The sequence below is a fragment of the Pelodiscus sinensis genome, chromosome 27, assembly GCF_052426305.1.
Source record: "Pelodiscus sinensis isolate ZL-2025 chromosome 27, ASM5242630v1, whole genome shotgun sequence".
Classification (NCBI taxonomy): domain Eukaryota; kingdom Metazoa; phylum Chordata; order Testudines; family Trionychidae; genus Pelodiscus; species Pelodiscus sinensis.
In genome coordinates, this window is record NC_143078.1 from 8,110,579 (window position 1) to 8,126,413 (window position 15,835).

At 46.8% G+C, this 15,835-nt stretch overlaps 1 protein-coding gene across 1 annotated transcript; it reads right to left on the minus strand.

Moving 5' to 3' along the window:
* Nucleotides 1-1,095: 1,095 nt before the first annotated feature.
* On the minus strand, nt 1,096-10,796 carry LOC102460472 (uncharacterized). The gene is made up of 5 exons (XM_006133066.5): nt 10,509-10,796; nt 4,944-5,164; nt 3,895-4,000; nt 3,578-3,664; nt 1,096-2,934 (listed from the first exon to the last, which is right to left on the minus strand). Exons 1-5 carry the CDS (start codon nt 10,542-10,544, stop codon nt 1,744-1,746), a joined length of 1,641 nt encoding a protein of 546 aa, XP_006133128.3. The 5' UTR covers nt 10,545-10,796; the 3' UTR covers nt 1,096-1,743.
* Nucleotides 10,797-15,835: the final 5,039 nt, after the last annotated feature.

The following is a 15,835-nucleotide window of genomic DNA, read 5'->3' on the forward strand; positions in this document are numbered from 1 at the left end:
AGCTCCTAGGTGGTGTGTGGAGGGGTGAAAGTGCACAGGGCTCCAAGCACTAGCTCCACACTCCCATTGGCTGGGAACCTGCTGCTGGCTGCTTCTGGGAGCAGCATGATCAGTGGTGCCAGGAGAAGCAGGAAGCTGCCTTAGCATCCCAGCTGACTGGGAGCTGCTCCAAGTAAGCCCCTCCTGTCCTGGCCCTGACTTCTCTCCCTCCCAACATCACCAAAGCCAGAGCCCCCTCCTACATGCCAAAGCTTTCATCCTCAACCCCACCCCAGGGCCCATACGCTAATCAAATGATGTTGGGTCGCGGCATCAACAATTTTCTTCAACACGAGAAAAAAAGTTTGAGAACCACTGGTTTAAAGGACTTCTCTGAAAAATAGGACTAGATTGCAAGCTCAGGAAAAAAAAATATTGTTACCATGCTCAGGGAATAAGAGGGGTGAGGTTTCTTTAATGTACTTGCAGCATTTCCTCTCTTGTAGTAGCCCTGAAAATTGACGGGACTTTGTTAGGTCAAGGATTTACCCATAGTCCTGCAGGACGGTGATGAAAGTAACCTCTGGGAGTTCCTACCACTGGGCTATATAAATGAGGCAACGTCTACACTGCAGTTTTTGCGCAAAAACTCGCTGAGTGTCCACATTACAAGCATGTTTTTGCGCAAGTAAATTTAAATCAGAAGAAGAGAGGGCTTTTTGCACAATAGCAGTTCCTCTTTCTACAAGGAATAAGCCTTTTTGTGCAAGAGCTCTTGCCCAAAAAGGTTATGTCTACGCTGCATTCCTCTTTCGAGAGAGAAATTCAAAAGCAGACAAACGAAATTGCAAATGAAGTGCGGATTTGAATTTCCCGTACTTCATTTGCATAATCGCGTCTGGGTGCTATTTCAAAATACCCTCTTTCGAAAAAAGAAACGCAGTCTAGACACATTAAGGGTAATTTCAAAAGAAGGGTTTTCTTTTGAAATAACCGTGTGTAGACTGTGTTTCTTTTTTTGAAAGAGGGTATTTCGAAATAGCTCCCTGACTCGATTATGCAAATACAGCACGGCAAATTTAAATCCCCACTTCATTTGCAATTTTGTTTGTCTGCATTTGCATTTCTCTCTCGAAAGAGGAATGCAGTGTAGACATACCCAAAGGTGGGTGTGGATGGCTAATGGGTTTCTTGTGCAAAAACAGCCTATCAAAAGAAGCACAGGTGTACTGGTGGCTTTTCTGTTAATGGCAATCAGAGCTTTCTTGCAAAAGAGCATCCATGCAGTCTGGATGCTCTCTTGCACAAAAGCGCATCACTTTTTCGATGCACTTTTGGAGTGTGGACGCGCTCTTGCACAAGAAGCCTGCAGTGTAGACGTAGCCTGAATGTTAATACAGAGGAAGAGGAAATCAAGGTAACCACTGAGGGTAAATAGAAGACTGAGTACCAGGAAATTTTCTGTGATGTTGATATTGTGATACAATCTCTGGGGGCACATCGCCAAATGCCCATCACATAACTGAAAAAGCACTAGATACTGTAGAAAGGGGATGTCCTGCACGGGCAGAAGGGAGTGGTAGAACGGGTGCTTCTGTATCTGTTTTCTAATAGTCTAGGAGTGTGCATGTGTGTTATCATTACTGAGAATATGGTGTGCTTTGTTGGCTTTCTGCAGGCCTTTGGGGGCACGTGGAGCCAATCACAAACCTGTATTTCACATTTTCTGAGCCCTCTGCCACTCCTGGAAGGAACATTGGAACGTTACACAGTGGTGACTGACAACAAAGGGTTGTACGTTATCCTGCCATCTCGAGATTTGGTCCCATGAGATAGAAGCTCCTGGATGGTGATCCAGTTGTCCAAGATTCTTTTGCTTCTCTTCTTCATCAGTTTCTTCTGACTCAGCTCAATGATACTGAGATCTCTTCTGCCCTCCGTCCCTGCTCTGTCGTCTTCCTTCAGCTGCTCCATCTGGCTTTGCATCACGAACTCCTTTCTTTGTTTCTGCTGCCTGGACAAGAGTAGGTGCTGCCTCCTCTCAGCTTTGTTCCAGTACTTCCCGGTCTTCAGCTCGCTCAAGGCATCATCATCTGTCGTCATTCCGCTGCGTTCCTCCATGATCCGCAGTGCCCTGTTCTTCAGCAGCTGACTCTTGTGCTGTTTACTCAAGGGGCGTCTGTGCCTTTTGCATGTCAGGCTCCACCCGGTCCCTTCGTCTAGTTTGCCCTGGACGGCTTCGCTGCATTGATGTGAGAGCATTGATGACCTAGGCCCGTCACTTAAGCACTCTACTGAGGCGTCTTCCTGCACTAGATTCATGTAACTCACATAACGGCGCGCATGATACGGAATCACAAGTGCTTTTGGCTCAGCAGCAGCATTGGATGGTGTAAGGGTAACTGGATCTGGGTCCTTCTGCCCTTCTGTTGATTTATCCATATGTGCTTGTTGTCTGACTCTGTTCACTGCATTCTGGGGACCAACTCCCACTCGGTGGCTTGTCCCTTGGCTCATGGTGCTGACTCCCTCCAGCGGAGGACATGTAGCAAGCCATTGGTCTTGCAGGGTGGATTGCTCAGGCCCTTCCTCCTGATTTCCTAGAGCAAGTGGTATTCCCTGGTCTCTATTGAGAGCCTTAAAAAGCTGGTATTGGTGGCATTTTCTTTCCAAAATTTCTTGAAATCTCCTGTACTCTTCTGGGCTTACACTGTAGAAACTGGAATCACTTAACTCATCATAGGTTAAGAAATCATCTCTAGCTAGCTCATTCTTTGCAAGTGTCCCTCCAGTACCATGATCTGCCCTCTCCCTCTTCGGTACATACTGGCGTTCAGCATCCATATCGGGTCCCGAAATCTCATCCAGGTGGGTGCTTCCATCAGTATAGCCAACCCCACTGTCCCAGTCATGGGGGAGCAGAAATGTGTGCGCTCCTTCCTTTTCTTCTTCTGTCTAAAAATGAGCACAGATAGTTTTTAGTTTTTCCTTTTGCAGTTTTCCTACACAGCTAAGAATGAGTCCCTAAGTCAGCTATCAGGAAATGGAAACACAGCACTAAGCTACTGCAGATGAATTGCAATGCATTGCAGACTTCATGGGAGATGGAACATTTGCCATCAGAGGTGGGTTATAATAACTGGGTGAATGGGGAAAGAAAAGATTAATCGAGTCTTGTAGCCAATTATATTTTAATTTGCCTTCTCACTCGCTTCCATGTTATCTTCCTTGCTTTTTATTGAGCAGAATATTGCTAAACTCTGGGGATACGCTCTGAGGTATTTTTATTGAGACTTGCTTGGAATATATAGTTTTTCCCTTGAGGAATTAATTGTGATGCACACCTTCAAGTCCTAGTCTTCTACACAGCTCTGCCAGCACCTCTCAGTCCTGCCTGCAGCAGGCCTTCTATTTCAGGCCTGTATCTCTACTGTGCAAAGCTTGACTAAGCCATAAGACACAGCCCACTGGACACTTAGGTGGTCCAATTTCATTCCTGCCAGGGCTTAGCCTAGTCCTCCAACACCTCAGGAGTTACCTGTTACCCTCTCCGGCCCCCAGGTTTGCTGTGTAAATACATTAGGGGGCATGAGCTTACCACGCTCAAGCAGACGCTGTAGTTATCATTAGGGATGGTGTAACAGCTGCTGAAGCTCCTCTCCTTTTGATGACTGAGGGCCAGTTCCTGAAAGAGAAACAAAACTTGACGTGTACAGAGATGGTTAAGGTGTGACTCAGCGTAAGGCTGAGGTGGCTGATTGGGATTTTTCAGAGCCCCTTCCTCCCCAGCTCATGAGAGGAGCCTGACCTTATTTCATTATTATTTAGTGTTTATATTTGCGTGCCTTGGAGCCCTGGTCACACCCTCAAACCTCTTTAAGCGGAAAAGCAACTATGAAGAGGGAGAAGTGCTACCTCGTAGTCCAACTCGTCTTCGTTTTCCATATCATGAGGTGCAGTCAGCAGGTACCTGGGCTCGTCACCATCCCAATCTTGGGGCAGCAAGAAATTGTAGCTGGACCTGCGGGTAGGGATAAGCCAAAGACAGACAGTGATCCCCTCGCAGCCCGGGGGTGGTCTGTGAATTGGGAAGTTTTTCTTTGGAATGTCAGACACTGAGGCGGTGTAGGGGCTTGCTTTTTGGGTGGGATTGGTCAGGGCAAAAGCTGGATCAGGCTGTCCTAAAGCTACAGGCCGGCACCCATGAGAAACCCGCTCAGGTTCACAGGAACCAAAACCGAGTGAGCAGTCTGCGTGGGAAGCCTGGAAGGCCCAAATCTCTCCTGCCGTAGTGCTTCCGTAACAATGGGCTTTGTTTAAAACAGGGCGGGGGAACCTTCTTTTGGTTGGGGGCCTCTGCCTCACAGAAAAATCAGTTGGGGACCTTGCACAAGTGAGAAGCCAAAAAAAACCCCAAGAACCGGGACAGGGACGGACACCCCCCCACCCCGGGGCCTAATGAGGTCCAGGCTAGTAGATTTTGTGTGCTCCAGTCCCACAGTAGGTGCAGGCTCCCCAGTGTTTGGGGTGGGGAGCCCTGGGCTTCAGCAGCCTGATTCAGGCAAGCTGGGATCTACATCCAGCCCCTGGGCGTGAGGTTCCCCACTCTGGTTTAAATCAACACAGCATTTACTAAGCATGAAAGGATTCAGATGGGGAAGAATTGGTCTTGTGACTGACTAGTGCTGGGCCATCTCTTTTCATGGTGTTCACTGTTGTATCTTTAAATATAGGACAATGGACTTGTGGACCAAGTAATGTTGTGGCAAAGCGAGTACAACAGGAGGGCCAAAGAAAACATGAGCAGCTTTTTCCAAGGCATTGACAAGCCTGCTGAGACACGGGAAGTCGAACAATAAGATTTGTCTCTTTCAAAGTTGTTCAGGGCAAGTCCAGAGGTGAGGGATGTGTAGCAATCCCATCTCTGCTTCTCGGAAGACCCCTAAACCAAACTGAGCATATACCTGCCAAGGAAGAGATTACAGCTTTCTGGGGTGAAATCCTCCCTGTTTGGGTACTGCTTATTCCACCAACTGGAGTCGGTCTGGGTTGCTGCATCAGATGTGCAGGGTGGTTTACAGGAGGGCTTCTCTCTGTGGATCTCCAGCGTGATTTGTTCGTCTGTGTTGTGGAGTATTTCTAGTGCCTCCTGCATGGTGGCTCTGCAGATGTCCTTTCCATTGACCTGTTGGAGAGTCACGAAAGGAAAGATTAAATTTCTACTTTAGTGAGCAATATTCTGACGTTTCACATTTGCCTGCCTCATCTCCTTGCTGCCGGCTGTTCTCTATCTCAGAGCCAGGGCCGGATTAAGCGGGGTGGGGGGCGCTAGCCGGGTAGCTACTCGGGGTGCCAACCTATGGGGGGGGCTCATGATTGAAGTGGTAAGGGCGCGCCTGGGTGTGTGGCACCCCTTATCACTTCAATCAGGCGCCCCCCCATAGGTTGGTGCCCAGGGATGGGGCTGCGCATGCGCCGTGCACGCACCCGCTGCCTGGGGAGCAAGTATGGCTCGGTCGGGCACTGCTCAGAACAGAACTGGCTACTGTTTTTGCTGTGACTTTGCTATTCAGAATGAATTTGTTTTGGGGGCTGGTCAGAAAGCGATGCCATTTTAAGATGGCAGACAGAAAGTCTTTCAACAGCGGCTCTATTCCACCATGGAGATAGCGAATGACGTGTTCCCTACGTGTCTGGAAGATGCATTGGGGGTCACTATGAAAATACCATTCCACTAAGAATAAAGGTCTGCACACGGTCTTTCACTGACTTAGTTAAACTGCTGAAAACCCCTCTTGGGACACTTGTTCCTTTCAAAACCGGCTCCTTTGAGTTTAGTTTCAGTCTGTTCCGAAGTGAACAACACTGCAGTAGGCCGGTTTTAATCGGTGTTGAATACATCCACACAGCAGCAGCCATTTGCAGTGATTTAACACCACATCTCAAATGGACCCCACGCGACTCTGCATAGACACAAGTCCTTACATTTGTTTCTCACCTCCCCCAGAATTCTCAACCACAGTTTGACTCGTAGCATTTTCAACAGGGATCTGTGTTTTCTTAGTGTTTTTTAAAAAAAACCTCAGGAGTTTGTTGTTTGTCTGAGTCGGGGGCCCCTACGGAGAAGCAGAAAGACACTCCCCACGTTCCCCTTGCACATCAGACCCTAGGGAGGCTTGGGCTAGTAGATTTTGTGGGCCCCACTAGGTTCTGAGGTGGGGCCAAAAATGGGAGTGGGAGGGGCCTGCTGGGATTGCCTGATTCCGGCTCATGAGGCTCTTACATCCAAGCCCTGAGCATCAAGGAGCCAGGATCCAGCCCCCGAGCCTTAGGCTCTCCATCCCTGGTTTAATTGCACTTGTGAGTGCAAATGCAATCCATAGCACTGCTGTGATGCCTTTGGTGCACATCGCAAGATGTACAAAGGTCTGCCCCCAACCCCTCTTCTCATATGCTATATCCACAAAGGCAGCTCTTGAATGGAAAGGAACAAGAGGGGCTTTGTAACTCAGGTTCCCTCTGTAAAAGCTCCTGCCCCAAAGCGAGGTGCTTGCTCCCGGCTATCCTGTTGCACTGCATCCACCATAGGGCAGAGTGAGTCCCATGTTGGTCATATTGGGGGTGTGCTGCCACTCTACCCCAACCTGCAGGGGTGGACTCATGCTTAAGTTGGAAGCTAGCAGTTAAACCGGCAAAGAACTTGCTCCCATCTGGACAGGTCTTCCTGACTACTGTAAACTAAACACAGAGCTTATGTGTTATGGTGTTGGTGAGTGGTGCTTTAGAGATGTAGAGATTACATTGAAGAGACAGACCAAACCATTGTCTCCTTCCCAGATTGAGGAAGTCTCATGGTGGGAAAGGAAGAATAATGTCATTTTGCATCTCAGTAGCAATTGAATGCCTCCACTGCCTTGCAAAGGTGTTCTCCCCTTTTTAGAGATGGAATAACTGAGGCATGTAAAAGCCAACCTTTTCCAAAAGTGTCTATTAATGGTGGGTATCCAGATTTGGGCATGATGGTTCTGATTTTTCAGATGTAGCAAGTCTTGGTTCACTTTGAGCAGCGAGCGTGTTAATTGCAATGTCCTTGCTAGTTTAAATATGTTGGTTAACACAGGCTAGTGCAGATTTGCTAAGAGGAAGATCCCAGAGCCTTTACTAAAGTGGAGATGTAATGTGACCTCCCTGAACAGATCCAAAGTGGGTGACATTCTGAGGGGTACTAGAACTGCTGGCTAATCTTTATCCCCCCTGCATTTGTTAATGCTCTCCTCCTGCCATGCACGTGAATAATGGCCATTCATATGTGCAGGCCATCCCAGATCTAAATGGCTGCACCACGGGAGAGAGAACTTTTTCTGTTCTTAACTTTGTAATGTCCCCCCAAAAAACCCCTTTCCCATTGTTACCTAAATTCCCCCCTCTTTTCCCTTACTGCTGCTATCTATCTTTCTCTCGTGCTCATGCCCAGGCGAGGGTAGGTAAGCTGCTGCTGTCTAAACTTTCTTGTTATGTGGAGTCTTGGCAGGAAGCCCTTTGCAGCACAAATGTTAGCTCCCTGCCAATGCTCCTGATAAATAAGAAACAGTTATCTTTGCCCATTCTAAATTCAGTCATGCTGCATGCAGGAAGGATGTCAGATTTGCTAATGGCATTACCGGGTGCCTAACACAGTAATGGGGCAGAGGCAGCTGTTTAAAGATCACTGCTGTAGATGTTTGTCTGCATTGAATAACTAGGTCGTCTTCACTTTTGGAATTTTTGATCTTTCTCTGTTTGTCAATCCAGTACTTCACTCGTTGGAACTAAGGCCGTGGAAGAGAAGAAAAGACTGTGACAAATCTGGGCCATCTAGGGTTTTATGGATCCCTGTGTCCCTGAACAGCATGGCTGCTCAGAAATTCAGGAGGCAGTGGGGATAAAAGGTGGCTCTTCCTTGACCAAAAACATAGGTTTATACCCTCTGAGCCTAAGAGAATCTCTGTTCTCCATTTACAGCAGGGGTGAGGAACCTAAGGCCCGGGGGCCGGATGCAGCCCCCAGCTTGCCTGGATCCGGCCCCCAAGGCTCAGGGCTCCCCCCCTCCAGCACTGGAGAGTCTGTGCTGGGGCTCCACTCTCCTGCTGTCCCCCTGTGGGGGTGAAGTCAACAAAATCTACTAGCCCAGATCCTCCAGGCTCCGGTGTGCAAGGGGAATGTGGGGAGTGTCTTTCTCCTACTCAGTTGCCTCAGTGAGGGTTTGGGTTTTTTGCTTCTCACTTGTGTGCAGCCCCCAACTGATTTTTCTGTGGGTCGGTGGCCGCTGACTCCAAAAAAAGGTTCCCCAACCCTGATTTACAGGATCTGTGACACAGATGAGCAGTTATGATTTCATCCCATAGAAGGCAGCGGTATACGATGCGACATTCTATATACAAATTAATTTTTGAATTCTATGCTGTAGAGAGGGTGTCATGCGATCCCTTGATTTTGGTTCTCCTGAACCCCCAAAACAGAGTAATCCATCTGCTTGGCAGAGAACTTGATTGGGCATTTCTTGCACTTAGTCCAGTGGAGTGTGTGTTCCCTTGAGCACTTCCCCTAGCTGCTGGAATAAACGAAACAATCCAGCTCGAGGCGTCCTGCACGTGTTGGGAGAGATGCCACACATGTCTCAAAGCACCTCACAAAGTAATAAGGAATGCTGTGAGAGCGGCAACTGTGCTGATGCTATTAGGTACTCGGTCACCAGCTCATGGACAGCCTTGGGCACTGATTGTGCAAACCCCCCAGTTTCCAGTGATTGCAGGAAGCGGGAGGTGGGCGGGAGGGAGGAGTGAAATGTGGCATAGGCACTTGAGTGCTTAGGAGTATTTGAATACATAGACTGCCAACTGACTTAAAGCACATACATGTGTACCCCTGCCCTTTAGGGAATGGAACCGTAACTACCCAGTTATACGTCACAGGCCTTCCCTGTTAATGAGAGTCTCCTTTCAATCAAGTAGAAGGGGGCCTATATTCTTTGAAAAACAGGGGAATCTGTTTTGTCTCTGCTGTCTTCAGTGCCAATGGCCCAGGTGTATGGTGGGAGCCTAGTTGGAAGGCTTGCAGGGTCTGGTCTGTAGGGAGATGGGGGGGAAAGACTGTTGGCCAGTGAAGATGCTCAGATAATTGGAGCGAGGTCAGTGGGAACAATTTACATAGCAGAAGTACACTGGGGTTGTTGTGACCATTGTAGCATTTGCCAACGCTTTCCCCTTAGTGTTAGAAAAGGAAATAACCATCTGAAGTATTGTAATGATTTTTGACAATTTTGTGCATTAATTCACTTCTGAATATGTTTATACTCAGTTTCTATTTCCAGTACTAATAGTTTATATGTGAAAGAGGCTTGTGCATAAAGAACTATAGATGCTAAGAATGATCATTCTGCTCCACTTATCACATTTATCCTCAATGGTACGAAAAGCATAGAGCATCTAGCATTGCAGCATTTATTCTAAAGAGTAATAGAGTATTAAATATACTGAATTCAACAGAAGATTCATCTTGGTTATTACAGCAGCAAATGTACAATAGATATGTTGTGAGTAGGCAGCAAATCAAATGCCAAAGATGTAAATGACAGAAATCTATTGTTACAAATGACCAGTGTTCCCTGTAAGCTGTGCTCTTGGGCAGCCGCTCAGGAGAGATTCAGATGCTGCCCAGCTGATTAACAGAGTGCCCCCAGCTAGGTTTTCTGTTTCTACTGGTGGTGCACATAAAAAATATTACCCAGATAAATGGAAAGGGTTAGAGGGAACACTGAAAGTGACGATTCATTTCTTCCACTTGGTGCAGTTATTTTTTTAATATTGCTTCTCTGATTTGATCAAGGTCACTGGAATCAAATCATCTGACACTAAAACCAACGCAGGCTCAGGCTTCTACACAGACATTACCGCAGGGCTCAATTGCATCCACAGAAAGCTGCCAAGGAGGGGGGCTCAGCTTTCATATTTAGACACCAAAATAAATGGCCAGATTCTCCAACACTAGGCCCTGAGCCATTTTGAAAACTTGTCTCCCCCCCCCCCACCACTTTTGTGGGTGTTTCGCCTTTGAAAGCCAGGCCCTGAACTCTCTTGAAAACATAGCTAAGCATGAATAAGGAGGCAAAAACTAGAAGTTACAAAACAAACCAAGAAATAGAACAACAAAAACAACCCTGGAGGGAAAATCTAAAAACTCATGTGATGTTTTTAAAATGCCTTTCACCGTTGTTAATAATATAAGCACTGCCATGTGATATGGATACTGGTGTCCACAGAGATAACAAGATAAACGGCTAATTTTAAATCGGATTTATTTTTGGAAGCTGCAATTCTGATCGCTAATTTCAGCCTCAGTGAAATAAATGCACTTGGCTGAACTAAGAGGAAGGGTTCCCTGTATGTTGTTGATTTGAAGCATCATCAGTGCAGAGAATAGATTCTACCATCTGTTGCATCTCTTGGCATTCAGGATTTACTCACATGGAAGCAAAGATAATTTCTTTGTACCTTAATTCGGTCCCAAGAGGAGAAGAGGAAGATCATGTTCCAGCCGTTCCTTTTTTTGCGGGGGTGGTTTTGTTGAGGTTGGACTCCTAGAATCTTCAAAGCCCTGTCCAGTTCTCTCCCTCGGTCTCTGTCCCAAATTTCTGAGCTCACTCAAATGAGCAATCCTCCCATTCTCTCTCTGTGTCCCTTTCCTTTAAAAGGGTGGCACTTGTTTATGTTTCCAGTGGGATAGGGACCTTTCATTACTGCCCTTTGACCAATCCCAGGGCTAGTTTGTCTAAGCCTGTTGGCTTATTGTGGAGACGGGTTGTTTCTCCTTAATGCTTTTTCAGTATGGAGTTTATTTATTTTGGTCTCTGCATCCTGCTGAGGCAGGGGGATGGGTGGTTTGATCCCTTTACTTGCCCATTTGGAATTCACAAAGCAGCACTTGTGTAGGAAGTGATTAACGAAATCTCTGTTGAGAAGCTGAGCCTGGACTTCAGTAATCTTTTGGGATCTAGAGGGCACTGTCCAGACTGTTGAGTCCACAGCAAACATCATAGAATTAAACCAGTAATCAAACAAAGTTGGGAACCAAGCAATCCTCTAAAATGTCCTTGAAAGTGGTGATTTTTGTTTTTAGGTAGGATACAAATCACGGCTCTTGATTTCATGACGACAAAGCAGGCTCCTCTAGACTCCTAGCTTGAACAGTTACCGAAGGCGTTTGCTCGAACTATCCTTTTTCCAGCATTGGAGTGATAGTTTATGACAGCTACATTTCACTAATTACCTTTGTTTCAAAGTGGTGTGTCAGTTCAGCTCAAACAAATACTAAGCCAAACCTTGAACTGAAACTTTTGTAAGGATGGCAAAAGTTTGGTTAACTCTTTTCCCACTTCGTCTGTGGATCTGAATTGTGCTAGTTGCGGTTCTTTTGGAAATAGCCCTTTTTCAAAAGATCTTGTACTCATTTTTTTTACTACTACTTTGCCCAGTACAGGTTGTTCCTGTTTTATTCTTCAGGGCTACGTTTAAAATGTGCTATCTATTTGGCAGTTCCACTGAAGACAACCTGTTCTGAGAGGCTAAATATATTGATTGGTGCTAAATACTGCTGTCAATCAAAACCCTGGCCATTAATGGTTTTTAAAACTGAACTGCCATCTCAGGGGGATTTAAGAGTCCTGGCTGTCACCTGCTGATTTTCTTAATGCTATCTCCTTCACCTTTACAAAATCCCTGTGGAATGTAAATCTGTAATTTTACATCAGTCCAAGTAATGGGCTCCCACCAATTAATGCCCCAGCCCATGGATCTCCACAAATACAACACAAGAAACAATAGGATAAGGGAGTAGTGCCTTCAAAATGAGCCTGAGCTTGCATTTGTGTGCCTTCTTGTGAGGTCGTTTCAGACTTGCAGAGTCTGCTTTGAAAGTAGCATCTGGGGCTGCCAGGACAGCCTGGATTTTGGAAGCAGTTAATATAGCAACCAAATACACTATGCAGGTTAGCCAGTTTGTAACGATAGCAGCTGTGACGGAACGAAGGAACAGTTGCTGTGTTTGTGTCTGGTCGTATGGACTGTGATGCTGATCTGGATTGCTGCCATGCCCACTTACAGACACACTTTTTTAACCCTCCCCATGGAAGTACCAAGTAGAGATGTGAATGATTATTCGGTAAGCCTCATCCTTAATGGGAGAGGCTTACTGATTAAAGTTAACAGGTGGGAGCCAGAGCAAGTTAACCAATTAAATGGGATTTTACATCCCTAGTACCAGCTAGTGTGAGGACTGTGAACTAAGTTAATTGGACAAGTGGTACTGATGGCTTTAACTAGTTACATGAATCTAGGGCTATGTCTACACAGCTTCCCTCTTCTGCAAAAGCCTATGCAAATGAAGTGTGGATTAGCATATTGCTGCACTTCATTTGCATAATTAATTAGAAGCCAGTTTTGCGAACGAGGTTTTTGCACAAAAAGGTGCCGTTTAGATGGCGCCTTTTTGCGCAAAAACCTCTTGTGTGAAACTGGCTCCTAATTAATTATGCCAATGAAATTTGTATTATCATATTGCTGTGCTTCATTTGCATAGGTTTTTGTGGAAGACGGAAGCTGTGTAGACATAGCCTCAGCTTAATTTGGCCTACAGTCTTAATGTAAGGTAGCATGGTATAGTAGTTACAGCAAGAGGTTCTCTTCCTGCCTTGGTTGCTGACATTGTGTGGCCATAGCCTCTCTGTGCCTCAGTTTATTCATCTGTCATAGAAGGATAAAAATACTTGTTCACCTCCGTCAAGTGCTTTGAGATCCCTGTGTCAAAGGCATGGAGTAATGAGCAATATTTTTAACGTAGTTCAATGTAGGGATGTTAGAATTTAACAGTTTATCAGTTTACGTTACCGGTTAAACTCTGCCCACCTGGGGAGATGGCTGTCCCCCTGCTGCAGGCTCTGCAGTTTAACTTGGAGCTGGCAGGCTTCTGGCATATGTGAGCTCCTGGTAACTGGCCCTGCTTCCAGGGAGCCGGCGGCCACCCCCGTGCCTAGGACTCTGCCAGCCCCACTCTGATAGCTGGTCATGCATTGCCATGTGTGTTTATGGGTGACCCACATGGGTACTATGGGTAGTAAATGCCATCCGCTAGGGTTTGGATAGAGCCACTGGCAATATCAGTAACAAGTCTGTGTGTAAACTCCCCCAGTCTCAGCTTTATGAACCATGTGAAAGCTGAACTGAGTTCTGGGTGGACTGGGCCAAGTCAGAGAAGCCACAGGAAACGGGCAAACTTTGAGTTTGGGTGTGGGGCCACTTGACCCACAGCCTCCAAGAGCAACTTGGGGGGTAGAAGCACAAAGTCAGATTTGGTGGCAGGAGATGAGCAGCCCCCCATCAAGCCCACCTACCAGAAAATTCATATGTATTTATTGCATGCTGAGTGGTGGTGTGCATTTTATGAGTAAGGACAGGTAGCTCTGTGAACCCAGGTGGATGTTGCTGCCTGGGATGTGTACCTTTGCGCCCATGTGCATTTTAGAAAGAAGCAAACCAAACAGAGCCTAATAAAACATTCTGACTGACAAGTCAGACTTTTGCAAACTCAGGTTTCTATGGGGTGTAGTAGGAGGAATATTGGTTCTGTGATGCCTTTCCCATACTCCTGCCGGGTTACTCATGTCCCTCTTCTGCTCTCTCACTTTCCTTGTATTTCTCCAGCTCCAGCATTGCTTAGGGTCCTCCTTCACTTGACCATTTTGAGATTCCGGTTTCCTTTGTTTGGTTGAACTATTTCTGTTAGTAACTAACATGGCCCCAGCATGCAGTGTTTGAACTCTTCACTGTCCGTAGTGACTTCATCCTGGCAAGAACCCTTGACGTAGGGTCATTGTCCCCATTTTACAGACAGGAATGGGTACAGAGAGAGGCCAAGTGACTTATGAAAGCCAAGGTCCCACAGGGAAATCTGATAGAACGGGGACTTGAATCCAGGTCTCGCAAGTCTGACTCTGGTGCCCCCACTACTAGAGCAGAAGCTATTTGATTGTGGGTATTAGTGAGTGCATTGTAGGCAAGGCACATGAATATGAGCACATTCTGTTACTGAAGAGAGGAGATCTTCAACAGAACTACCCAGGGGTGTCCCCTGGCTGACCCACTAAAGGTTGCAATGCTTCTAAGATGCTTGGGAGATGGGGAGAGAGGTTGGCAGCCCTGACTGGCTGCTGTGGTGGGCTGAGACTTGTATCACTCGAACCAATCCAGGGGAATGCAGAAGCGTCTGTCATGGAGTTAGGCATGTGACCATGTAGTGCACAGAGAGTAGAAAAGACCAGGGCCTAGCAGCAAACAAGACACTGAGAGGCTGGCATAAATCATTCAGCTTTTTGTGCTGCTGCAGCATCAAAGGCACTCAATTGTGTCTGCCTGTCCGACAGGCAAGTGGGCAGGAGAGAAATCTTATTACCTCTTTCTAGGGATGTTAAATTACAAGTAACTGATCAATCCAATAGTCGATACATTTTGCATCGATTAGTCGATGGGTTGTCTCCTCCTTCAAAGGCAAAAGCACCGTGTGGAGCCCAGAGTCAGTTGGAGACTCCCCCGCTGACCCTGGGCTCCATGGGGTACTGCCGCTTTGAAATGCCACGTATAGCCTGGAAACACCTTAGCTGGCCCAAGTCTCCACGTGGCACTGCTGCTTTGAAGCACCCCCTTTCCTTCTCTCTCCCCCCCCCCCCCCCCCCCCCACAATTGCCTCTTTCTGATACAGGCACCGGAGTGACAAGCTGACTAGTCCTTTACATCCCTACCTCTGTCCAGATCTCTTAAGGAGAGCTACCGTGTCTCTGGGCTGCACAGCTGGGCACTCAGCCATATGCTTCAAGAGACTTGGGCTGAACGTAACTGGGGGTTGTGGTATGGCTGAAACCACTTCCTCACAGTAGCCTCCCTTGACTTGCTGTAAGTTTTCTGTAGTGATTTAGTTTCTCTCCGGGCATTGCGTAGGTAGCACTTCGGTTTTGTCCTGACTCCGCTCCCTCATTTTTCTCACATCGCACCCACTGACTTTGGGATTTTGAGGATCCCCGTGAAGATCCTCAGTGCAGAACCATTTTGCTACTGCACAGTGCTCTGGCAGCCATACCAGCTGTGCAATGTTAGCAGTTGCTTACAATGTGCAGGCAGTTTTTTTACCAAGATATTTAGTCCTGCTATGCGGGCAGCAGACAGGACTAGAAGACTTCCCGAGGTCCCTTCCAGTTCTATGATACTGAGTTTTTCAGCATGCATGCCCCTGCAGCATCTGCCTGTTGGGTTGCAAAACTCTTTGGGACCTGGAAGGAGGGAGACGAATAGCATTGAAGGCCAGAGGGAGACTTAGTTTAAACATTTAATGTGGTCTCCTGGATCTCACAGACTGGAGAATTTCACCCACTGATTCCTGCAAGAGAGGAAAGGATTGCCTTCTGTGGGAATGAAGATTGAAGCACCAGCTAAACTAAAGCACGTAATTTAGCAAGGCATCCAGTACTGATTTAAAGTCTCCCTTGTGGTGATGAATTTTCTGCTTCCCTCGCTAAATTGCCCCAATAGTCAATGGCTGCCACTGTTAATAAATTCCCTCTTATTTCCAGTTTGAATGTTGTCATTCCAGCTGTTGGTACACACTAACCAGATAAACATGGCGAGAAATCGCCATTCAGACCCTCCTTAAGCCCCAGCATGTCCTTGCTTTGAGGACAATGAACACAGTTCCAAACAGCTCCTTCTCCTCTCACTCATCGCCTTTGCTTTGGAATGGGATTAGGGCTTCCTCTGTGCTAATTGAATTTCCTTGT

Bases quoted from the DNA above. Each gene is read 5' to 3' on its own strand.
- LOC102460472 (XM_006133066.5), bottom strand. From the start codon at position 10,544: ATGATCTTCCTCTTCTCCTCTTGGGACCGAATTAAG. The intron at 5,165-10,508 runs GTACAAAGAAAT...ACTCTCCAACAG, and splicing joins CCTCTTGGGACCGAATTAAG to GTCAATGGAAAGGACATCTG. The intron at 2,935-3,577 runs GTAAGCTCATGC...GCTCATTTTTAG, and splicing joins ACAGCGTCTGCTTGAGCGTG to ACAGAAGAAGAAAAGGAAGG.